General features: G+C 38.4%; 1 protein-coding gene across 1 annotated transcript in view; it reads right to left on the bottom strand.

Moving 5' to 3' along the window:
- Positions 1-26,789, bottom strand: part of stxbp6 (syntaxin binding protein 6 (amisyn)) — a 64,822-nt gene that overhangs the window by 32,660 nt on the left and 5,373 nt on the right. The window contains exon 2 of the mRNA XM_080870232.1: positions 21,878-22,092. Within this exon, the coding sequence (XP_080726358.1) occupies positions 21,878-22,031 (154 nt within the window). The 5' untranslated portion in view covers positions 22,032-22,092. The remainder of the gene's footprint in view (positions 1-21,877; positions 22,093-26,789) is intronic.

Here is a 26,789-nt window from a genome sequence, read left to right as displayed (position 1 = left end):
ATGCAACTGGCTGCTAGTTCATGTGTAACAGACACATGAACTAGCACCTCAGGTGAAACCAACATTTAGGCATCAATCATAAATCCTGAAGATCAAGAAAGCTTGCACACAAAATAACTTTTGATGTGAAATACTTAAAATTTTAAGCATTTCTGAAGCTGGTCGGTAGTTTTGCTTCTATTTTGTTAGCAGAATGTGTAATTGGAGTAAGGCCAGTGTTCAGTATTAGTATAGTTAGATAAGAAAAACAGGTGGCACCAAGCTCTGAGCCTGTATTAACCAAGTCACTCCAACTTTGGGATGAGCATGTCTCAGATATTTCCCTACAGCAGACCATCACTATATAGAAATGCAAGGAATTTTCACAGCTTTACGCTAAGGTTTTAATAAACCTGTGACTGGTAAGCAGAACCAGGCACAGAGAAACTTTTTCCTTCTTTATCCTGTTGTGACAGAAATGTATATTTTTTGGCTCTAGAAATCAATTATTCAGCTTTCCACATTAGCAGCAGAGCATGCTATTATTTTCTTCTGTTTTTGTTATTCTGGCAGTGTCTGCTAATGTCAGGAGCTATACACATACCAAGCTGGATTCAATGTCTCATTAGAATGGAAAACCAATATCATGGTGGAAGTCGTTGTATTGCTTTGGTCATGAGGCTCTGTTCCTCAGTAGTAGTTATTCAGTTGATACAGTTTTACACCAAGAAATCATACAAATATAGGCAAGTGTGCACTGGTAGATTCTGAGTCTCTCATCATTTCAACATATAATAAATTAATATCATGTGCATACCAGCTTTTGTTTACAATAAGAAACACAAGACAAAGAGAGAGCTCACAGGGTTCACTGTCGCCAGTTTATTTAACTAGGAGCTAAGAAACAGAGCTGTTTTCACCCATAACCAACTGGCTGAAGTGGAGATGCAATTTCAGTCAAACAACCTTCAACATTACACTGGACTTGGAAGCTTGTTACCTTTAAAAAAAAAAAAAAAAAAAAAAAAAAAAAAAAAACCCTATTAGCTTACTGAGTACCTTGTATATACTGTTACACCTAAAATATGCTCATTGCTACAACTTCATAGGCTAGTCGTTGCTCAGAGGATGCTGTGTGTACCCAACTTACTGCACTTTAGTTAGAAGAGCACCGTCCTTTCAAGATTCATTTTAAAAAACTTGTAAATCTCTCCAGAAATCAAGATGCAGTTAGAGTACTGCAAGAGTTCTCCGTATCATTTAATAGCTATTCTTCAACTAGTGGTGTAAGGGTGTACTACAGCAAATCTACAATAGCTTTCTGACAGTTACTTTGCATGCCCTATAACCTCTGCATCTTCAGTAATGACTTCAGCAATTTAAATGTATTATAACCCCTTCTATTAATCATTGACTAATCACGAGACAATTAAACCATTTCATAAAGTGAATTCAAGTGTTAAACATGTTATAATCATTCATCTGTGATTCATCAAAAGTTAACGGGTGGTCTAACTGTGCTTCTAAGGGAAGCCTGTTTTTGCTTTACATCAAAAGACTTGTCATTTTCCTCAGTAACACAGTGAGAAAGTTCTGAATGAAGGATAAACGAGAGATGAAGGCCAACAGATGTTGAATATAAGAAGAAGGTCAAAGATAAAAAAAATTTTTTAAAAAAAGATGTCAGGGTATGGGTGGGGAGAGTAAAGAAGACGATCAAAGAGCCATCACAGAAAAGGAAAACTCAATATGACGTGATCAAAGACACGACGAGGGTTAGCTATCTCCTTTTACGCCCGCTTGTTCAGTTAGAGTATGAGCACGACAGCTCAGTTAGAAAGAAACCATCACAGTTTCTTGGAAATAAAACTGTTATAATCGTCATGTACAAAAAACAGAAAACAGAAAACCAGCTTTGTGTCATAATGTCCCAGAGGTGTTCTGCCTTTTTGTTAGATATAATCGCAGAAAAGAAAACTAACAGCCTAGTTTCGATTATATTTTCCATTTCATTTTGCAACTCTGATAAGTTCAGGAGACAAGGCCAAATTCCAATTCCATGCTTTTCTCTGGCAACTCTACATTTCAGTCATTTCACAACCACCACGAAATGCCTTGATTATAGAGCATTCTTGTTCAAAAGTAGCAAGGTAAAAATGAGCATGTTAGACACAGTAAAGCGTGCTAGTTATTAGGAGGAGAGAGCATAAAAAAGGTGTTTTCCTTTATATGCTTCAAGTTTGTAACCCCAACTTCATATAGATTATGCTAACACTTTTTAAAAGCTTATTTTCAAACTTTCAAATGTAATTAGAATTCGCCAATTAAATAAAAACTCAGCGTTCCAGATGCAACAGAGTGGATTAAAACATTATGGGGCTAATATTGGAAGTCAGAATTAGAAAAGGAAATTGTGGCTAAACAGATGGGTCTAAGAAACTGCAACTGTGCACCCACCACAATTATTCTGACACTAATATACAGTAATAAGGTTTCTGAAACCTTTTGCATATTTTCTGCTTTTGACTTTGCCTCTGCATAATGAAGAGACACATTCAGAGCAATACTACATGGAACAATACATACACAAACCTAGCTCTCTTCTATGTTAAATAGTTAGTTAATTACTTCCCAGTAAATACTGACCTATCCATTATGATGGAGGTGAGTGGAATATATAATACAAAGCCGAGCTGTAGAAGTAATCACATTTTAATCTTGATCAAAATTTTGGTTTCCCACAATTAGATTAACACGTTTGAGTGATACTGAAAATAAAAGCAAAAGTGATTCAAGCACTTCCAAAATCACCACCAAACAACACGCCTGCATGAGTCAATCCCAGCGGCTTCCTTCACCATGACGCTTCACCAAGTTTCCTGGACTGGCTTGGACAAGTAATACTGTATTAAAAAGCAGACAAAACTCAAATGTGCAGCAGAGCAGAAGCCACAGAGATAGGTCCTCAAAGTGGAGAATGTTCTGTTGTTTGGAAATACAGCAGATTTAGCAGAAGGGACATTAACCAGGAAGAAATCAGCGCCACAAAAGAAACACAGCTAACTTAATTCAACTACCTGAAAACACAGCACAAATTGCAGTATAATTAATGAATAAAGACTTGAATCGCCTAACATCAACTCAAATGTCCACAAAACTGAGCCTGCACACTGTATAGAGCTGCACAGCTCACAAAAATGCACTGAAATAACCAACCGTTCGCATTCCATCTGGATTCACGTGAATGTGAGAGCAATGTAATGTTTGTGTAACTTTTTTACCATCAAATCACTGAATAATCACAATCGCATTTATTTTGGCCATAATTGTGCAGCCCTTGTATAAAAATTCTACAATTACAAAATGTTTAAATAAGTTGAAAGTTAGTGGAGGAACTTGACTATGCCCTGCTCACCTTCTGTGACAACATGGCACTCCCTAAGCATGTATCAAAGCAATCTCAATGACCTTGACATCTCTGTGTCTTCTGCAATTGCAAAAAAGAAAGTGCTTGTCCAAAAAAGCCATTATTCTAATCTCAAAAGATTAGCCTTTTGTCAGATAACCGTTACAAAGAGTGATATTATGGGAAGCAGTTCATTTACATGAGTGTGATTGTGCTGTAATGAGTGTGTGCATTTTCCAGAAGTGGGTCTGATGTTCCCCACAAGGTCCAATTACTCAAGCTTAGTAGATTCAGTGCTGTCTATTTGCATCAAAGCTGATCCACATCTAATGGGCTGACTGCAATGAACTCACAAGGATAGACTCATAAACAAGCAAATAAACATAGTACCAACGCCCAAATACTCCAGCATTAGAAACATTAGTAAAGGAGCACAGTGGATATATGTGCACAAAACCTCTGGCGACCTGCAGTACTTCAGAATCCCATGCTCTTGCGCTGCTTGAATCTAGCATAGCATGACTGCTCTATAACGTCACTCATTCTCTCCAGCATTTGTTCCTGCTTACACTCTCTCACTCAGTCTGCAGCTCATTTGTGGCCTTCGAGAGTTAAAGGATTAGAAAGACTAAGGACTAAGTTAGAATTTCTAGGAGACTGTTTTGGATACTGTCCCAATCACCGCCATAAGCACTGCACACTGTTAAGAGCTAAAGCTGGCTCACGTAGAATTAGCCTTAAGCACATATTACTCAGGGAGTACAAATCATTCTCCATGTTAACCTCCCTAGCAAAGCATGTTCAAAATAAATTTTGTTGATTGAAATAGTGCATCGTTATTGTAAATATAAAGTGGTGCAATTCCTTGTTACATACAGAAAATTTGCAGCAAGGGCTAAAAATACATAACACCACACAGTTCCAAATTCAACCTTGCATCTTCTCAAAGACTGTAGCTACAATCGGACGTGCTTAAAAGGCAAAATTCTTTTCTATTTTGGGGCCAAAGATAAATCCATTCTCCCTTTAAAGAGATTGATAGAGTTAACTCTAAATGTACTGGCTCAGCAATTCCACGTGCCTCACTTCAAAATCAATACTTAGCAGCTTTAAAATTATGTAAGAAACATCAGGCTCAGCAAGCATAGGACCATGGAATCAAATTCGCCTCCGAATTCATTACATCTGATGGTATCAACCGTGCTATGCATTATTCCAGCTTTTCACAGAGAAGCTTTCCCTTCTATAGGTTTTTAAACCTTCTTTGCTCCTTCTAAGACAGCTATGGCTCACCACATGCTGAGCATATCAAAGTACGGAATATTTCTGCAGAGTACGGGATAAAAAATAATAATTAGAATACATCAAAAGACAAGTAGAATAATGAGTAGAGTTGTCGTAGAGATATGTGGATTATCATTCCATCCATCCACAATTTGTAACATATCACTATATTTCTGCATGTACTGTGTTAAACTATTCCCACTCCCTTTAAATTTTGCATGCACTGAGGAGATATTAAAAGGAGCACAAAGTAAGAGTATGGCGACGCAGCAGCAGCATATCTGCAGAGATACAGCTTTGTAAGGTTGTAGCAGAGTGCAACCTACAAAAGAATACAAGATGATGTACATTAATATTGGAGTTCTTAATTTCTGAATTATCAGGGAATCCCCCCCCAAACAAAAGAAGAAAAAAAAGAAAGGAAATTGAAAGGTAAAACTTGAGACAATGATTACAGTTCACAGAGATGGAATGAATAGCTCAGCAGTTCTACTTAAGTCTATTTATTTATGTGTAGAGGCAGTGACGGAGACCGAATGTTAAATATTTGCTTTGCCACAGCATTATTCAGCATATGCTGTATGCATTGTTCTCTAAACTCAGGGCTGGCTGGAGAGAGCCAACCAAATATTTACTGTGAGAGCTGAAAGGGCTTTTCTGCAAAAGGAACTAATCAATAATTTTCAGTCCCAGCCTCAATCACTTACAGAAGGTTAACAAGCCAATTCTTCTCCATGAGCAATGAGAACATATTTTTACAGCCGACAGTTTGGGGGGAAAAAAGAAGAAGACGCTGATAGCAGCATTTTATTTTTTCATAGGTATAGTGGGTAACGCATTTGCCTAACATAGATTTAACACAGAAGTATAAATCCAAAGTCTTAGGTAAAGCAAACCCTTCTGAGACCCTACACCAGGGGTCGGCAACATGCGGCTCTTTAGTCCTTATAGTGCGGCTCTGCGCGGTTTGGGAAAATAAATTAGAAGTATTTAGCTGAAGTGTATTTTATTTGTGTTAGTTATTTTTTAACTTGTAGTTCTAAATTGGAAGATTATTGTGACATTGAAATATGAAAATAAAATTATATTTTATTATTTTTTCCATCGCTCAAGCGTCACACTCGCGGAAGCCGGTGTAACCGCTGAAACGCCGTGCATTTATAGAGACTTTCAACCCCAGGTAGGCCAGTTATGGATCTTCAGATCCACATTATGTCAGCAGCTATTCTCCACCGTGAACTATGTTAAAAACAAACACCGCTCACGCCTCACAGATGACAGCTTACAGTCCTGCGTAAAGATGAAAGTGACTTCGTACAGCCCCGATTTGCAGACGCTGTGCGCAGAGGTTCACGAGCAGAAGTCCCATTATAAAGATATCACGGTAGAACCAATGATGTTTCCATCAACATGCTTTTCAGCATCTCTTTATTGACCACTTTTCACACACAGCTGGCTGTAGCTTTTCAGCGCACAGCCCGACATATACCAACAACAGCACAGATAGCACAGACGTTAAGGCGGCGAGGCGTGATTGCGGGTGTCAGGTCAAGGCTCCAAAAGTCCAAAGGCGATATAAGGGTGGAGGCTCACAACAGTTTTTGTTTGCTACATGGATCATTTTAGTTCAGCTGGGTGTCTTTCCTTTTGTTATATTTCTTTAAGAGTTCAAAATGTGTTAATTACATAAATAAAATGTAATTTTCTCTGTAGCACTTCATGGTTTTCATAAGCAACACACCTTAGTTGTTCACAAAAAGGTAAAAAACAATATATACAGTGTTATCTTCATTTTAGATGTCAAAAAGTATTTCGTCAACTATGAAAATTCATCAACGCAGAATTTTATTGTCGACACATCCTATTCTAAAACCCCGGAAATGTGCTTTTGTAACTATAGGAAGCTATGGGGAGAGTATTGCCTACATTGTCTGCCAAGACTTCACTCAATACTAATGAAGAAGAAAAATAGCGCAAACGACAAAACAGGAGGATGGCAGAAAATGGAGAAAGAGACTTTAAAAAATGTGAAAGCATTTCACAGAATAAAACAGTTATCTGCAGACTGTGTAAAGTGGAGCTTTCCTTCCACGACAACAACTACTGTAGTGCACAAACAGTTTTAGAGAGTTAAGTTAGCTTGCCTGTCAGAAACTTCTCATGGATCATGCAAGATCTTTTTCAGAGCCTCTGCTGTGTTCTGTTGAACTAGTATTAGGCACCAGCATATAGATGAGTTTGTCCTGTAAAGAGGCTCATGCAGCTTTAAAATTTTTCCTGGGTCATCATTTTCATTTGACGAGAAACAGGGTGATATTTACAGATGGGCAGACTTGAGCAGGTGAGGCACTGGAGCCTAGAACTGGAGGTTTTCCCCATAGGAAGTGGACATAAGAGTTATTGAAATAATCATCAACTAATCGATGAAAAATGGGCAGACTACAAAAAAAAGAATAATAGTTAGTTGCAGTCCTAGTAATTAAAACATTTGGTACCATGCACAAAACATTAACAACCTTTTGCACTTTTGTCAGTTAAGAAAACAGGCAAAGAAAACAAAGAAAAAGCTTGTAGAGTGATTTAGTTCTTAGGCTGCACATTATGCTTCTTGGTTAGATGCCACTAACCTAACTAAAGTCAGCATATGGCTTGTTAAGGTTAATGATTCAACAGCTGATCTCTTGAGACTGAATATGAAATAATCCCATTTGGACAAACTTTGTGTTACTACTTTTGTCTGCAGTCGTTGTGTGTGAAGGAGCTGCATGAGTTGCACCAACAGGGAAAGTCCAGCACAGAAGCAGTAGGACTAAAAACAATGCAAAGAGATGTGTGGATGTTACAGTGTACTATGACATCTGCCCAGTTATACAGAGTTAGCTGTGGGCTATTAAAACATTGTCTTATATGAAAGATGGAAAGTTAATGAGATCAACAGCACTTCTTGTGGTCATTAAGTTTAAATTTCTAGAAAAGCTATATATCCAGTATAGGGTTTAAAATATTCATATCATGCATAAAAATGGGGTCAGCAGTACATCTGGGACTCATCTTGTAATTGCATTAATTTGGGAATAACAGCCAAAAAAATATATAACTATTGGCTGTATTTACCGTTTTTAAATAACAGTAGACGTTTTTACATCACATACGTTAATGTCTTAGTTTTGAGTGAGGTGAGCTGTATTTTCAAACATGATCTAAACTGGAAACACAACAGTATTATTATATAATAAAAATATCTTTGCTTGCCAGACGCTTCATTCTAATGTCTCATTGATAAGCCAGTTTCATTTATTTTTCAGAAATCCTACACTTAGCTAATTTCTTACACAATTTAAATACACACACACACACACACACACACACTAGCTACTATACAGTAAAGACATTTAAACAAAAGATAATTGGACAGCTCCAGAGAAAGGGCCTGCTGAAGCAGAAAAGAAATATCATGCTTCTTGTTAAGGTTTTTCAGCCAGGCAGACGAGTCCCCCGGGGTTATCGCATGGCAATTTCATTCTTACAGCTCTTTATGTGTGTGTATTTGTCTGTAATGCTAGCTCGAATACAGCATGCTTTTGGCTTTATTAACTCCCCATCCACTTAAAAGGTTATGTAAAGATGACAACAGATGTCTCAGAAATGGAATAGTAAAAGTCGAATATAAAGAAAATTGTATATCCTATACTGTGTAAATATAACTAAATTAAAAAATGTACTAAGAACTTTTTCATGATGTTGCCTCATTATCTGTCTCTGGAGCAAGTTTACAAACTGGTGGTGGAATTAAAAGAAAATACTGGACACCCTGAAGATTGGATGCATTTCGTTGTGTGTGCACACAAGGTTAAAGTACAAGTGGACATCCACAAATTGATCAGCCCATTTGGCACAGACAGATGTTTTATTTATGCAATTATTCTGACCATCAAAGGAATTGTAAATGAAGGGAAGACATACATGAGCAGCACGAGGAAGTAGAACAAACGAGTCTCTTAACTGCCACAAAACCAGGACTCCACAGATAACAATATTCTGGAGGAAACATCCAATTTCAGATAATACACTTCAATTTATATGACCTTAAGTATGCAAAGATATCACCAGCTTATTGAAGTCTTAAGTCAGACAAAGTGAAACAATCACAAAGAATCCTACAAGCACAACTCAAGGATCAACTGTGGCAAGGAAATAATTAAGCCATCTGCAATTAGATCCAAAAGTCTCCGGGCAGTTACGAGTACAAGTACAATTACAAGTTTTACCATTTTGTCTCTGTGAACCACTATAGTGGAGTTTAAATTAAACAATCAGGTTTTGATTGAACACTTTAACTTGAGGGATTTAATGAAAGTATTACATCGACTGTTTGGTAATTACGGTTGATTTTATCCATAGTCCCAAATTTTCAATACTCCAAAGTAACACAACAACTGACTCAAAAGCAGGTTCATGGCAGGGTGAGGCCTCTTCACACTGGATTACATCACAAATTAAGCAAATAAAAGATCTACAGTTTATTCCAAGTGCTTAACTTGATTTTGTATCCTTAAGTGAAACTTTCAATATGAGAGCCAAAGAGATATCAGCACAAGAGAGGGAAGTCATCATTAGGCTGAAACAAAACAAACCTTATGCAGAGATAACAAAAACTTCAGAAGTGGCCAAATCAACAATCTTTAAAGGAAGGAATGCACTGGCCAGCTCAGCAACAGTGAAAGGCCAGAAAGACCACAGAAGACAACTAAAGTGGACGATTGCATAGTTGGTTTAAAAGAGGAAAGAAGAAGGGAAAAAACAAACAAACAAAAAAAGACACCTTCCCAACATCTATCAAGTCGAGAATGTTAGGCATGTGATTATCAAAGTATACAATCAAGAGATCCTTGCCTTCATGAATGTAAACACAGTTAACAACAAGGTCTAAACCACTGTCTGCACCCAGAAACAGGAAAACCAGATTACACTTGGGCAGGGAAACACCAATTAGGGGATGTAGAGTCTAGGGGGAAAAAGACCTAACTCTTTGGACGGATCCAAACCATACCACATCCTCTGTCTAAAATGATCGAGCCAATAATATAGCATGGGAATGTATGACCAGTAGAACTGAGCCACTAGTGTTTATTGATAGTGTGACGGCTGCTGCAAAACTGACGCCACTTCACAGTGCAAATGGATAAAGATGCAGGACACACTGCAAAAGCAAAGTAAAAGTTTCTCTAGATAAAGAACTTATATTCAACAGCCAAGTCGGTCACCTGATCTCAACCTAGCAGAGCATCTTTGTTTTTGTTTTTTGCAGATACTGAAGCCATAGAGACCCCCCCCCCCCCCCCCCCAAAAAAAAAAAAAAAAAAAAAAAAAAAACGCATATAAAAAAAGTTCATAGCTCAAGTTCTTAACAACAGTAACAACTTTCCAGCTTTTACTTTCCATTTCAAACCCTCATTCTTTCCAGTAAACACTATCAGAGATCAGGACCCCTGGGATCTTTCACTCGCTTTTTCTCCCTATCATCTGTGCCTCACTATCCATTGCTCTCCCTGGTCTGCTCCTCTCCCAGTCTAAGCTGAAGCCCTAAATACTCCTCCTTTTCTTATTATTAATAATAATGACATGCATCTCAGGCAGCATCAACACAGAGTCACATAGGAGCTCTTGACTAAAAGATTTACTGGCTGCATCTGTAAATTTACACACAGGAGACCCATCCACTCTCAGAGCTGTCATTTATCACCACTGAAATTTGTTTTAGTCAAACTTTGTAGGTGTCAAGTTTTTTGTCTGCTGCCAAGAATTTCAGGGAGTGTTGGGAGTGTTAATTTGCATTAACACTTCAAACACAGAAAAAAAATACATAAGACATATTTTGGATAAAATAGAACAATATGCTTCATTTAAAAAAGGATGATCAATGACTAATTTTGAAAATGTATCGAAGAACATCACTGAACTCGTAAAAGCAGCTTAACTACACCCACAGTTCTAAAATATGCCATCTGGCAGCATTATGTGCATATGTTTTTATACGACTGGATACTTTTTGCAGATGTGCCAAAGTTTGCAGCCAAACACATGATAAACTTTAGAGAAGGCACAAAGCCAGGATAATAGTGTAGCATTCAGCCAACAGTGACCTTAGTCACCATATATGATGACTTTTATCCAACAAAGAACAGGTGGAACTGTACAGAATCAAGCAACCAGGGATTTAACAGCAGAGATCCCCTGCAGAGAAGTGTGTGGTGCATTGACCTGTTCTTGTTATATACAAATGAGTCCCTGAAGATAAAACCACAAAGTTCTTTACAAAAATGATCTGTTAATTCAAGGCCTTCTTGGCAATTACAGTGACTCTGGTTTAACATTCAGCCACTACATATCTAAGAAACTACTGTTTATCACCTCAAAGTAAACATGAAGTAAACTAAAGAGAAGTCAATAAGTGAAGTCGTTCATGTTAATTACACACGTGTACAATAAATATATACCATGACAAGCCTGTCTATAGAATAAGGTTATATAAATCCATCCACAGTACTCATTGTGATGGCTTCCATTACAGTAGGACTCAAAAGGTGAAAAAAAATACTAGTCTATAACTGTCAAGGCTATAGTAACAATCTCCTGTTTGGTCCATAGTGCTTGAAGAATAGACTATTCCTGAACTGAAAAGCAATCTTCTTGAAGGACATGTCACGATGCAATTCTAAATTTTTTTTACACATTCGATTATAGAAAAGAAAAGATTTTCCTCTACTTCAATTTCATGTCAATGATGATATACTGTGCAGGCTGACACCAATGTAACGGCAATGAACTGATGTGGACCTGGCAGATTTATTGGTCAGGCTTTATTAAAAACAAAACGGGAGCAGCTTATTTCCTGGTTGCCTTCTCTTATTCTAAACCCGATTACATGACAGATTGTAATGCATTACATTACACGTCTTTAGTCGGGGCAGATTTTAAAGAATCATGAACTGATCCGTCTATGAAAAGGGTTTTGTTTTTTTAAATAAATAACACATTTCCATAAGATCAATTATTCTCATCACTGACAGTGCTTGGCTTCTTTTTCATTTGATCTGGCAACTCCTTACCCCAAAGGGGGGTTGTTATTACCTACAAATTGGTGTGACAGATTGAGAAACACAGCTTTGTGAAATGTCCGGAATCATAACGCACTGGCAGACTTTTTAGTAATCAAAGAGTGTCGGTACGCTGTGTAATGAAAATGAATTGTACTGAAACGACCCTTATTATTCAGACCAGATACAGGCCGTAAAAGTATTTTTCTCCCTTTGAGCATTTCTATTTTCAGTATCTTCAGATGGAGGTTTTGGCCACATAAACTTGTTGGAAAGTCAATTTCATTCAGTAACTAAAGTTGATTATTAATACCTGTGAAAGCTCAGATTTTAACAAAAACAGCACATCAGCTAATTATACGGATGGTTGACTTTTATGAGGGCAAGCTCACTCCTGTGCTACAGCTCTTCTTTTTTCCTCCGTTCTGCGTTTCTCCCTTCATTTTACACTGTACAGATGAGAGGAAGGATGTGGGGTACAAGCTTTGTTGGCACAAAACAAAAGCTGAGAACACCATGAAGATTACTTTTTCCATGTACACAGGAAATTGCACTGACATCTTTGCTGTGTTAGAGAGCTAATACATATGGTCAGGGCACACGATGCCAAAAACATGTGTTGTGTGGTTCTCTACACAAATAATTACCTGCCACATCATTGCCACATCACCTCATCTCTGGCGTATTTGGGCCACCAACACTTCCACAACATTCAGAAACAGCAAAAATAAACTGCAGCAGTCAAATGTATTGTCTAAGCTTGCAAGGTACAGTGAACCTCCCTCCTCAAAAAGAAAAAAAAACCTGCACAGTGCCTCGTTTCCCATCTCCTATCTGCTTTACGTGTTAGCACACTCTGTCCTAAACAAAGAGCCCTAAACATAGCAGAGTTTCACAAGCAGAAGCCAAAGAGAGAAGAGTTACAGGGAGCTGAAGGGAGTCTTCCAAGCCAGCTACACACTGCCTCCACCACACAAATCATCAGATTCCTGTGAAAAAAAGCTTATGAAGAATAAATGGATGATAAACTGAACGAACATGAAATAAAATGTATCTTGGACAAAAGAAGCTGCTGGATGATGAAATCCTCATAAACAGTTTAGTTACAGAAAAGTACAACAAATACAGCTTTCAGAACTTCAGCAGTATGTGCTGGTTAAAAAAAGATGTACACCCAACCCATGCTTATTATGTTCCTATTTTTCTTGGACCAAACAGGCTGGCCATCTCTGCAGGGGATGGCTTTGTATGCACAACACCAAACACAGCACAGTCAACCTGCAGAGCACCTAAGCCTTTCATCTATCAGCTACACCTGCTGCATCCATGTGTATGTCCTGTATGAGTGAGAAGATGTATTAGACAACAAAACATAAGGATGCTGCATTATGGGTATGCGTGATTATGTCCCTGTGTTTCTATCAGAAATATTTAGTTTAAAAAGTGATAACTTCAACAAGTGTAACAATAAATCAGGATGCAAGGGGTTGAATCCCATACCAGCTGACATAGGGCAAGAGGGAGGACACACCCTAAAGAGGTGTGGAGAGGATTGGAACACAGGACCTTTTTGCTGTAAGGTTGCTGAGCTAACCACCACATCACTAGAAGATGGATACCAAAAAAATGAAGTTGATTAAAGCCATTTTATCCAAATACTCTGGCCCCCAAAAAAGAAAAGAAATCAGTTGGGATATCAGGATTTGTGTTTAGGTCACAGAAGAGGACAAAGACTTCCCAAATCACACTCACTCCATGGCTGGATGCTCAACTTGCACTGGAGACTCATCAGTCTGGATGACAACCCCAGGTCTGCTAGCAATCGAGCATCAAGGTCAAGTGAGTTTTAGACATCCCAATAAATTCTGTTTTTCTGCATGAGCAAAACTGTTATCCAGCAATTCTTTACAGACCATCTGACCGAACCATTTTTTTTTTCAGATCAACAACAACAACAACAACAACAAAAAAGGAAATAGTGTGCATGCATACTTATGCACACTATTCCACAAAATATTGCCATTTCATCTCCTTAATCTTTTTACCTCATCTACCTATCACTTCTTTTGCTTATTACCTTCAGCTCAGGACACTTGAGGACCAGAACTTTTCATAAAACTTTTAAAAGCCTTCATCAAGGGCCTAGGGGAGATAAGAGGCAAAGAAATAAGGGGGAAGCTGACATTAAAAAGGGTGCAAAGTGAAAGGTGAAGTCAGTTCATGTTTAAGAAAGTAGTCAACCTACCATGAAATGAGCTGAACTACAAGAACCTAATTAGTCTAGATAAGCCCACAATAGCACACTGACACAAAGAGGCTCTAGTATGGATGACACACACACACACACACACACAAATGGATGAACATAACCACACAGATTCCTTACAGGGATTGTGTTATTAGTGCCATGCTGATGTATCTACTGTTGTGCGTGAGTGGGCTGTATGTCTCTGCTCTCAGTAAATACTGGGAGACTAGCATCAGTCACTGCTGCTCCACTGGCAACCCACAGAGGTAACAATCTTCAGAATAGCACCCAGGTCATCCAGACACCCACGTCTGGCTGAACCTCGTTAAAAAACATTTGTCCAGACTCCCCAAGATGTTTAAAGAAGTTATATCAGTCAGATACAGCAGGAATGCTACAGCAAACTAGAAAACTCTGTAAAGTACACTGAACTGAACTTTGCACCATCCCCAGAGGCACAATTTTCTGTCTTCTTGTCTTAAAAGTATAAGTAGGAATGGCTTATTTTCAGCTAGAAATGACTTTGTTTTTAAAGTTAAAATGAACAAAGTCGTATCTCGGTTATTTTTTTCTACGAACGGACAGGTAAAGCACAGCAGTGCATTTTTTTTTCTTCTGTTTGATTTCAGTTGTGCTGTCTGAAGAGCTCTTCTCGTACGCCCTTTTTCCTCAGACATGTGCTTCTGTGGGAGTCCTCCAGCTAGTCTATGTTGAAAGACATGTCAAGCGACTTGTAGGTGTTTGCTGATTCTGCAGAACGACATTAAGGCCACAACAGTTTCAATATACTATTGATTTTTTTCCCCTTTTTGGTCTCAAAAACATGTTTCAGCAGTTAACATGGTTACTTTCCCCTCTGTCATTTATACATAACATACTTGATGGGAGAGATCAATTTGCTTTTTTTTTTTTTAAATAAATAAAACCAAATCTATTCCAAAATATCTTAAAATCAGGTCATAAATACTGCATGTTTTGTACATTGTCTAACACTGCCTCAGTTATAGGCTTCAGATTTAACAGTGGTCAAATTTCAACTGACCTGAAGTAGTCCTTCAAACGTGATACAGTCAAACTACATTTTCCTTTGAGGACTGAATAATTGTAAACAATTGACACATTTAATTTGAAATGAGTCTTTATGGGGGAACTGCTGAATGTTTTTCCATTTTAGTAATCCTAGTAATCCGGTTTCTGTGATTTCTGTGGGGAAAGGTTAAACCAATAGGAGGTAGGACTCGAGGGACACCTTTAAAGGTGCAATTAAATATAACAAAATATCATCGGTATGTGCAGTCTTGTTGTCGCATTTTAATGTTGTTGGTCTGTTTTATAGGCCGCGGCAAACATTTTTAAAAAAGTGAACAAAGGCATTGCTGGAAATCAGCTGACTAATTTATTAGGGATAGTATTCATTTCTTATCCTAAGCTATCCCCTTCCGGCTAAAGTTAGAGAAACCCTGGCAAATAGAGACAGAAACTAAGGTGTATGTATATGAAAAGAGAATTTCAGACTTCTATGTCTCTGGACCAGGTAACCAAGGTCATACCTGATCTGATTTTTTAGCTGGTCTGAGCAGCTTAATGTACCACTGCGCTACACAATCCACTCGCCCCATCTCACCAGTGAATCAATAATCACAAGGGCACTGATGATGAATGGAGTCAAGCTGAAAGTGCACAAATGCAATACGCAAGAAAGTGTGGTAACTGAGAGTTTTGATCATTTTTAACACCACAAGGATGCAAGACAGATGACAGCAACATTAATGTATAAACACACTTGTCGTAAGTCACTGGCTCCAATTAACAGTATTCAAAGTAAATGATCCCTGTGTGTTACAACATTAACTAGAGTGTTACTGCATTACATTATTCAACATTTAATTAAGTTGGTGTGATGAAAAAGAAGCTTAAACTTTAAAAACAATCACCACAAACAGGAGACCAGCATTAGCCTCAGCACATGTGTAAGAGCCAGCCAACATATGAAATTAAACATGTAATCCAACCCACAAAATAAGATGCCTGCATAAATGCAATTCATGAATACAACCATGCCATTGAATGTCTTAATGGAAATTCATGTAAAGCTCCCAAGTGCACAAAGGATGTGTCAGAGACTCTGATAGCTGGTTGGGCTTCGTCAGTGATTAAAGACAAAAAGTTACCAACCAACTTGGTCAATGTTAAGGTTCTGCAATCGTTCCAGCAAACATGTTCTCCTGAAAACTTTAATATGCACAAAAAAACAAAACAAAAAACAGGCTACAAATATACATCACCCAGTTTGTCCCTTTTCAGCCACCAAACAGTGTTTTCTCTTTGGATAAACTCCAACAGAATGACTTACTGTTTTGGGATTTCATGGGAAATGAAATTACAGAGAAAAGCAACAAGAACTTTTTTATCAAGCTTTACATATTCAGGGATAGAGCAGTCAAGACTATTTTTGTGATTTTCCATAAAAACTTTTTAAAAAGTAAGCCATTTTCTGATGGAGATCTTATCAAAGACTTTTTGGTGGACTCTGCCATGCTAATATGCCATGAGGAAGAAGAAAATGAACACGAGTGAATGTACTCTACTCTTCTTCAGAAGAACTGTACCAAGACAGATCGAGCAGACTGTTTTTTTCCTTTTTATCCTTGGCTCTGAACAAAAGCTGTGATGTCCGCAACACAAGCCAGTTATTCATCTTTGTACGTGGGATAATGAAAGAGTTTGAGATTATGGAGGCGCTAACAGCAATGCACTCAGTGAAAGGGACTACGACAGGGAGTGATTTGTTCACGAAGGTAAGTGCTTTGATGGGCTTGGGCTGAAATGGGACACACTCGTGGGCGTTTTACCCGATGGTTGTCCAAATGTGACAGGGAAAAATGTTGGACTTTTGAATCAGATGCAAGATGAAAAGACTGAAACGAACCCAGAAACTGGTATTTTTACACTGTATTATACTCCAGGTGATCTAAGTCAGTGCTAAAAATTAACCATGTTGTTAATGAATAGTTAACTTGGTCAAGGCAAGAGCGCTGAATCACAGATAGTCTGTTCGCAGTTTCGGAGGAGCACGAGACTAAACGTTGTGACAGAGGCTACCACACAGCTGTCAGGTGGCTCAGCCTGGGCAAACTGTTAAAAAGAATATGGGACTCAAAAGCATATATACTTAAGAGTTTTGTGAGAAGAAATGCAAGAACACTCTAGAGCCCTCAAATGCATTTGCTGTTGATGTGACTGCACTAATGAACTAAATACCAAACTGCAGGACAAAGGCCTATCTGCAGATGAAATGCAGTTTCTTTCAAGCCAGCCTGAGAGCAACAGTCTTACTCGCATGCCAACAGTAAAGATGTTGGTTCTCTTTGGATCCACCGTTCTACGAGAACAAATATCCACAGTTTAACAAATCCAGTTACAGATCCATTCTCAATGACAATCACCTCTCTCTCTCTCCTCTCCTCTGTCTTTTGGATTTTCCACACAGACTTTGACCCAGACTCTTGTGCAGTTGTAGTCTGTTTTGGGTTTTAACATTTTTCTCTCTGAACAAGAAAAGGGGAACTGAAAAACTGAAGATGAAGCAATTGGACTACAAGCAAAATGCCAACAGTACTGATAAAAGTCTGAAATTTTGCAAAACTTAAATTATAAATTGTTGCCATTTTACTATGCCCACTGCATATATTCATGGCCTAATTATAAAAACTATTAAAAGTGGAATTTTATGAAGAGATAAAAATCAGTATTGAGCAGAACTGAGTTCATCATATTAATGGAGCTTTCCACAACACACCTTGTTCTCATTCAGGCCCTTATGAAAGTTAATGATCCACCAGTGACTTAAACTGTGATGACACTGTGGTTTGGCATGTGAACAGGGATCAATCACAATGCACTGACCCCAACAGTGCTTGAAAGAGCTAGGAAATTAAATAGTGAGAAAGAATAGAAATTATGCAACCTCACATTAAGTTGAATAACAACTAGCATAGGCAGTAATATGAATAACAGATATCACTGGTTTAGTTTTACATTGTGTATATACACATACTAAATCTAGACTGTGATTGAAACAGAAAAAAAAATGCAGAGAACTACATCAAACAAATTAGGAGAGAAAGATGATCATGCACACCAAAAAGTCAAGTGTTTTTTGAGAGCTCTCTGCTAGACCTTGTGGGCAAAAAAACCCCCTCCTCTAGTGGAAATCAGTTTATTGCTGCAGGGAATTTAAGATTATTATCAGTCTTCTTTGCTAACATAAGATTAATTTACAAGCTTTCACTCTAAAGTCAAACAACAGCCAGCTAAGTGAGCTAAACTAGTTTCGTTTTTCCTCCAGCAACATGTAATTTGTAGTAAGCGGCACTGCTCACCAACTGGCAGGTGTCCAGGCTTTTTTGTTCCATTAATAAATGTAGCTCTCTACCTAAGACAAACAGCCATGTGCTCAACAAACACACAAGTCAAAGACTTGAGTGGTTAGTGATTTATTACAAAAACATCTTGATTGTTGACGTATTCAGATACTCCTCTTTTGACAACACAAAAGCATATGATCCTGGAGTGAGCGCAGAAGTCATGTGGTTTCATTCTGCTACCTTACTCAGTTTGAGAGTGAATCTCTTGTGGCTGTCTCTACAGTACAGCTTCTGGTACTTTAGGCTTCCTTTAACCGTGACATCCCACAGATTACATAACTCTGCCACTGCTTGGCCCCCAGGCTTCAAGTATATGCTACTGTCGCCATGAGACTGTCAACAAGCACCATCCCCCACCCTTATACGCACACACACACACACAGTACTTTTACAGTTACACACATCCTGAACACGTAAGCAACACAAGCTGCCCTCTGTTTAAAATGCCCTGGGAGCCATGAGCTGACTAGTTTCAAACTTGTGGTGTTATTGTGCAGCACATTCATAGGAAAACGCACATAAAATCTAGAACAATGCTGTGCTGGCTTAAAAGCCACATGACTTGTGGAAACAGAAGTAGTGAAGGCACTACTTCTGTTCCCACATGTGATACAAAACATCAGCCGAGTCAGGAGACCACTAATGCAGACAGTCAGAGTGTCTAGGGGAAGATAAATGGGTGCAATGGTGGTGATAGCAGAATTCTCAGACAGTGTATTCTCTGGATTTCTTTTGGTACAACATGCATTCCTACATACAAGAAAATGATGACAGCATGTGAAACGTTTCTTATGTCCACATAAATTTTGTGTAAACCAATGCAAAAACCTACCAAAAAATAATAAAAGAAGTGGGAATGCAACAGTTCACAGTCCTTTTACTCATACTCAACAACAGCATTCCTATCCATCCTTAGACCAAGGTTGGAGCCAATGACTGTAGAAAATCTCTATAAAAGTACAGTTAGGGGCAAAGGCAGTCGAATAAGGGCAGATTTTGTAAATATTTATCTCAGTACATCTCTGCAGTGCATTTCAAATCAAACCAGAGTGAAGTGCATACTTTCTGGTGTAATTCAAGAGGTTTTAACAAAATGACTGCATTGAGTGTTTTGTACTTGCAACCATTTTTATACGCAGCCCAATTTCAGTTCTGAATTAACAAACTACCAGCTTTACGTATAAGAACTGGTTTTAATATTGGGAGTAAAAGTCCTTCGCCACAGACATTGCCTTGAGATGCTCTGCCAGGTCTTTACTGCAACCATCTTCAGTTGGTCTCTGCATTCAGTTTTGTCTTCAGTAACTACAAGTCATGCTCCACTTGGCTGGAATAGGGAGTACGACTTGGCCATTTAATAACATCCCATTTCTTTGCCTCGAGAAACTCTTGGGTTGCTTTTGCAAAATGCCTGGATGGCCCATTTGGGCTGAATTAATCCTGCTACTTCTATCAGTTTTCACATCATCAATAATGCTACTTCCACTGGCAGCCAGACATGACCATGTATGTGTGCCTCTGCCATGTTTGACAGATGATATGGTATGCTTTTCTTTTCCATAGATTTCTATTGCAATCACTGTGGCACAAATTAATCTTGGGTTTATAAATCCAAAGTATTTTCTTCCCCCAGTCCTGGACACATGCATGCAAAACCACCAAACTTTTGCAATAACAACAGGCAGACTGTCCACTAATAAATCACTTGAGGATGTTTAAAAATGCTAAAATAAGTCACCAAATACACTTTGACTACCATTACTTAGGAGGTCCATGTGGGTAAAGATTATGTTTGGAACACCGAGTTGAGAATCTGAGAATAATGCTCAGCTAATGAATAAAAAAAATATCCAGTAATCAAATTTTGGAGGTATTTTTTGTTTAATTAACTATGTGCCCGTCATCTATGGATATGATGGTCAGTGAATTGACCAATTACTCAACTGCCCCGATTGCAACTGTTGTAAAATGTGTAGTAGTGGGCATTTTTTGGCTTAGATAAAGTAGTAGCAACACAATGATGGCAACAAATGAATGCAGAAAAAGATAATGAGGAGAAATATCCAGTCAAACTTAAAATTATTTACCAAGCAGAAAGGACAAACAACTGCAGCAATTCCAGCAAATCAAATGGAAGCCAACTAATGACACCAAGCATGTTTTTTCTTAGACAACAACACAGTATCGGAGGTGTGGAGTCATTAGAAAACATGTCAGCAAGAGGCTTTGATGCTTACACACGGATGTTCACCACCTAAATCAAATGTCTCTACAAACGCGTGGACTCCCTTGGCCCATGGTGACATGCATTTCTTTTTTATTTTGCTCTTGTGAAACAAGTAGAGCAGACACAAGGAGTATCAAAGTCAGTGAGGATTAAGACATAGAAAATACAATATAGATAGATTAAAACACACGACGTTAGGTCAGGCAAAGGAACAACATAGATACCCAATTTTCAGATACAAAGTAATTTTGAATTTAACAAAAAGCTACAACATCGGATAATTACCACATTTTTCTGCCATGCAAAATAAGCAATTAGGACATCAAGTGATTTTAATATATTTCACAGTGGCCAAGCTCAAATGAGATACAAAGGTGAACGCTGCTGCAAGGGACGTGACGAGACTGGCATTACAAGAAGTGAATATCAAGCAATACTTATTTCCACATGAAAGGCGAAATGACTCATTATAAACCCTTTAGAAAAACAGTGTCCACTCTCTGACAATTTGTGGCTTGCGCTCGCTACAGTTGCCTTTCATGTACATGTATCTGAGGGTGTAAATAAAGAGGCTGACTGTTGAGTAACTTGCCTGCTGCAAGGCAACCTTGAATTTGAATCCAACATAGACAGAGCTTTACTGGCTTTGAGCTGCTTGGTTATACTTTAAATTCCTCATAATCATCCTTAAGTTAACTATAACCCTCAGTCATGTAATCTACTGCTGCCAGAGCAGCGTTCAAGACAGAAAATGAAAAATGTATCAGATTTTCACAAGCAGTTTTTCTGGCACGAGAATTAAGGAGGATCTAGATATTCTCCTCATGAACAATTTGCCTGGGTAATTCAATTAACAAGTAATACATCAGCTAATGTTCCAACAATAAGGGAGAAAAACCCCAAACTGAAACAACTGAAACCTGAATTTCTGGTGAAGCAATTAATCAATTTCAGCTTAAATCTAATCTATTTAAAAAGATTGACATGAAGCCCTGCAGCAAATTGATTTAGTGTGTCATTCTGTTGGCAGGGGAAAACGTAAACATGCTCATCAGTGTGAACATTAGTGGAAGAATTATGGGAGACATGCGGAAATGTGACTGTGGGTTGCAAAGGCGCAACTGGTGCGCTCTCGCAAATAGAAAGGCAAAAAGCATAAAATGCATTTAAACATAAGCAAACAAAAGGAGGTTTTTAATTTGTCCTGACCTGAGACGCAGATGAATGTCATGTAATCTCCTTGACCACCGGTGGCCAGGAAGGGGATCTTTTTCTTTGTCCTCCGCTTCACCTGTACAGCAGCAAGCATCTTCTCATCGTGAGGTATGAACACCTCCTTGTTGATTACAGATTTGGCACTCATCTCTGATTTAGGCAGACGTAAACAGCTGGTCACCAGTTAAAGTGGAGCAATCCAGGCTTCACTGAAGAAGAGAAGAGAGTGAAGAAAACCAGCTAATTAAATTAAGTAGGACCAACTAGACTGTGCTTAGAAAAAGCAAAGATCTCACATATCCTGAAACACACATTTTTCATTTAGCAAGTACATTAAGGGCATTTCCCATTCTTCTTTTCTAATAAATAACACGGATCCTAATTTGAAGTGTGAATCTACTGAAACAAGGTGCAAGCAGCATTGTGTAATGGCAGTGAGAGGGCAATATACAGCACAAGTCAAATGTACACACGAAAGGAACCCAGGTAGTTTTTTTTCCCTAAAAACTGAAAGTATAAAATAACTGCTAAACATTTTAGTTTTACATTACCTAAAGTAACTTTTTATAAGCGCTCTTTAAATATTGGAACTCTTATCTTTTGTGCTATACACAAAATTCTAATGGTTTCGGAAAGAAGAGGAGACACTTCCTTGTACCATGGTAGCACAAAGCTGAGGTACTTAATTGCAGATTTGTTTAGATCTTTTGTCCATGCACAAACCTAGTCTTGGACCAGTTAATCTTGTTTTCCAGCAGAGAAAAATCCACACAAGACTACCTGAATTTGCTCACAGTGCACAGCTCATTAGGTTATTTCCAAAATCCTTTATAGCTGCATTTCCCTTGCAGTAAGTCTTAGCATTGCATATCTCTAAATGTTTTGGCAATATTCTCCTTGGAAGTATTGCCACTCACAAAGATGAAATGACTTCAGCTGAAGCTGTTAAGAGTACTGCTAGTCTCACAGATACAGAACAGCAATCATATTTCCATTACAACAAGCCAACTTCTACTAGTCAATCTCTTTCTGGAGGACGGCGACTAGACCACAGTAAACACAACATTACGTGTGATGGTGTCAAAGGAGGGTGTGCTTATTGCCCTAACCGTGAGTGAGCACAAGAAACAGTCATAAAGAAGTAGGTTAATTAGGCCCAAACCCCCTCATGAGGACTGAAACGTAATCATTTTCTCAGCCACACACATTCATTTCAGACACAGACCACTTACAACCGCATACATCACAGGCCAGCACAGGCCACCCTGCTGCTTATGAACTAATCTGTCAGCCTCAAGTAGCGCTTGAATTACTCTACAGCGAGGCAAAGACTGCAAAACACCATTTTCATCAAACTGACTTGCTTATAAAAACAACTGCCCACAAAGTAAAGTCTTTTGTAACAATGCAACAAGCTTTGAAATTAGTGCTCAGCAGCTTAGTGGAAGTACAGTTTGGTGTTTTGACTGATTAGCACAAAAGCAAACCTGCAGAAGGACAAACTTTACCAAGCACCCTCAGTGTTCTCTGGTCTAAGCGTTAAAGCAGGATTACATCATACCAAAAGAAATACTTCAAAACAAGTGGAACTTAAAAGCCTTAGACACAACAGCATTGTTACAATATAAGATAATCTAATAAATAGTCATGGAGGAAGGAGCCCATCATCACACTCCAAGTGATTTCTAATATATCCTTTTATGTTGGTTTCATTTGAATTACATCACACACAGAAGATCTATAAAATGAGATGAATCATCTCCCTGTCACAGGCACCTCACCCACAAAAATGCAACACGTTCAGCATAGATATAATGTATTCCAAGGTCACCATATTCTCCTCCCACAAAAATCTGAAGATGGTAATATGGCCTTGACTTTTTTTCTTTGAAAAAATTAAAACTACAAATTAAAATTAAAATGTCAACGTCAATCACCATGTGCTGACAATGTTTTTTATTTTAGGTAAACATACTACTTTCATCACAGAAGATTAGAAAGCTTAAGTAACAATCGAGCAGTAGTAGTGATTCTACATTTCCAACTTAATCTTTCACAGCCAGCACTTATTAAACATTCTCTCTTTCTATCCATCTTCTTGTGTGCTCTTTCAGCAATGCAAATCTTAAAAGTAAACAAAAACTTCAGCCAGGAGAGTAATTAAAGAGGCTAATAAATGTGTCTCTCTTTGGAACTGGAGATGTCCAACAACCGCAGACTTTGGCTAAGAGACAGCACAGTTTCCCATCAAAATATGCACAGGACTATTTTGCATTCAACATAAGACAGCTCCTTCAATTTAGACCTTTCATGCACAGTATACTGCCATTCTGAGCTCCGGCACCGACTGAAAAACTTGCAGCCTTATTTATAAAGAATTAGCTAGAGCTTAGTCTTCAGATTATTCCTGACAATGTGCAGACCTTTGATTCATTAAGGAGCGCTAACTATTACTTTACATACCTGTTAACTCTAAATCTCATATCACATAAAATGTACATATTTAATAAAATTTCTGACTTGCAAATTCTCCTAATAAAGGATTTATGATCCTGCCCATTTGCATAGGTCTTGGCTGGGTAAAGGATTATGGGTATGCAATAAGGGAGAGGTGTTTGTGTGCACCCAATCAATTCCAACTGGGAGTATTTGAACAGCTGTGATGCTGTGTGTAGGTAGAACACTGACTGGTTGAAAAGACATCTTTTAAAGAAAACAGAGCAAGACAAATTGAACAAGAGGGGAAAAAAGGAAAAGAAAAACAACAACAACAGGAGTAACACACATTAACAGTTGTTCCTCATGGATTTGACACTGTCCCCAGTGACGGTTTACTGTTACATATGCAGACAGCACATCCATAGCCTGTTTGTTCATTCATTATGTCCCATTTGAAATTCGGAAAGTCTTTGATCTGCCAATTAATTCATAAAATCATTAACTGATAATTCTTACTATACTGCTAATACAGCTTTTAGAGCAATAAAATCAGAACCAGACCAGAGCTGTTTTATGGCCTCTGCATTTTTGCATGTTGCATGTTCATCTCTCAAAGTCAGGAGTGACCACATTTTGATGAAAGGATGAAATGCTAAGTTATCATTCAAGATAGCATTAGCAACCTTGGTTATATCTATGGCACAGACGAGATACCAAAACAAGTTAGTGCAAGTTACCACACAGAAAATAATGTTTGCCAGATAACTGCAATATGATTCCAACATCCTTTTAGACTGACCTGCTTTGAGAGCTAGCCTCGAGGCCATTAGCAGGAATTCCAGAGTAGTTGCCACGGTTTAGCCTCCCCCCCCCCCCTTGAATACACTGACCCAATCTTCACAAAATTAATTTCATTAACTGACAGAAGCCCCACTTCAATGTGCACAAACTGTACAGCTCTCCAGAGTTATGCATCAAATCCTCCCAATATAACAAGCTTTTTCAATATATTGATGCGGTATTTCTATTTTTAGCATGTGCATGTTTAGCTAACAATACTGGGGGTATGTCACAGCTTTTCTTTAAATTCCACATGCACCACTCTAAATTAGTTCAACCTTTTCAGTTGCTCACAATTATTTTATTTTCTTGTTGTTTAACTAGATAGCACACTGCAAAGCAAATACAGAAAATATGCATCAACTGTTTGGTCTCGTTGCTACCTAGTAGCAAATCAGTGCAGTGGACTTTTTTTTTTTTTTTAGTGCAGTGGACTTGTTCACTTTCAAAGCCCTATTCCACAGCACCTCTCCCTCTTCTACACTATCTTCTAGCTATAAAGGAAGGCTGCCCACATCACCCCTCAAGCTGTCACCAGCACATAGCCCCCCTCAGGTGGTCCGCTGAAGCATGACGGGAAGGGGGGGATAAGTAGATGGGGGATGCAAGGAAGAGAATAAGGAACAGAAATAGGAGAAGGAAGCAAACATGAGCCTCAAGGCAGCGAAATGTAGCCAGCTCCAGTGCACAGCTTATGGTCTGACTTTGAGCAGTCTTATGCAATTCTGAGCTGTGCGAGAAGTCACAGCCAAGGAGCTGTTGTAGCAGTGAAAATGACGGACATATACTTTACGGCTGCTTATCACCCCATTTTCAAGCAAAACCTTTCAAAAACACTTCATTAACTGTGGTTGTGTATTGCCAAGGAGTAAAAGGACCAGCCCTGTTCCTGCTCATTCCCTTGCTCCCCTCTTGTGTTAATGTGAAATGTGTTCAGTCAATGCTCAGTGCTCTCCTGGGACCTCATTGGAGTGCAGTCTTTGAGCTAGCCTGCACAATGCACATCTTCTTCTTTAAGCATCAACACGGTCCTCCCGCTTTCCAGTCTGTGCTCACAAGCACACAGGAACCGCAACTTCTTTCCACCGCAACAGAAACAGCAGGAGCTGAGAAAATGGGCCCAAAAGACAGGTGGATGATACAGGCTTTGTCAAGCTAAACTAAAGGTGTGTCTTTAGTTTCCTTTGGAGAGGCATAAAAGCTCAAAGCCAGATCAGCAGGTGGCACAGGCTAAAAAAAAGATTATTAATTAAAAAAATACATCAACCAAGTCCATCTGAAATCCATCTATTACTAAATATATTTACTCTGCTGTATGTGTAATTAAAAAGTTTAGTAAATTATCTATCACTGATATAAAGCAGTATAGTCTGGATGTATATCCAACTCTTAAGACTTTTCTTTTTAGACTGACAGCTTTAATAATCTAAGCATATAGTCTGGTGCCGTATTTGGGAATCTAGGTTAATTAACGTTGGGGAATTTACTCAGCTTTATGGAAAGTTGTAATCCACAACTAATATCCAGAAAAAGATTCCAAACATTTTTACACAGTGTACAGTTTGTTAAACAAGTCCCTTGTGCCATATTTGAGAATTAAACATACAGGTGCACTGCAGTGGCGTGC

Source organism: Rhamphochromis sp. 'chilingali' (assembly GCF_963969265.1).
Source record: "Rhamphochromis sp. 'chilingali' genome assembly, chromosome: 21".
Classification (NCBI taxonomy): Eukaryota; Metazoa; Chordata; class Actinopteri; order Cichliformes; family Cichlidae; genus Rhamphochromis; species Rhamphochromis sp. 'chilingali'.
Note: the sequence above shows the minus strand (reverse complement) of the source record. Positions and strands in the feature narration are given on the sequence as shown.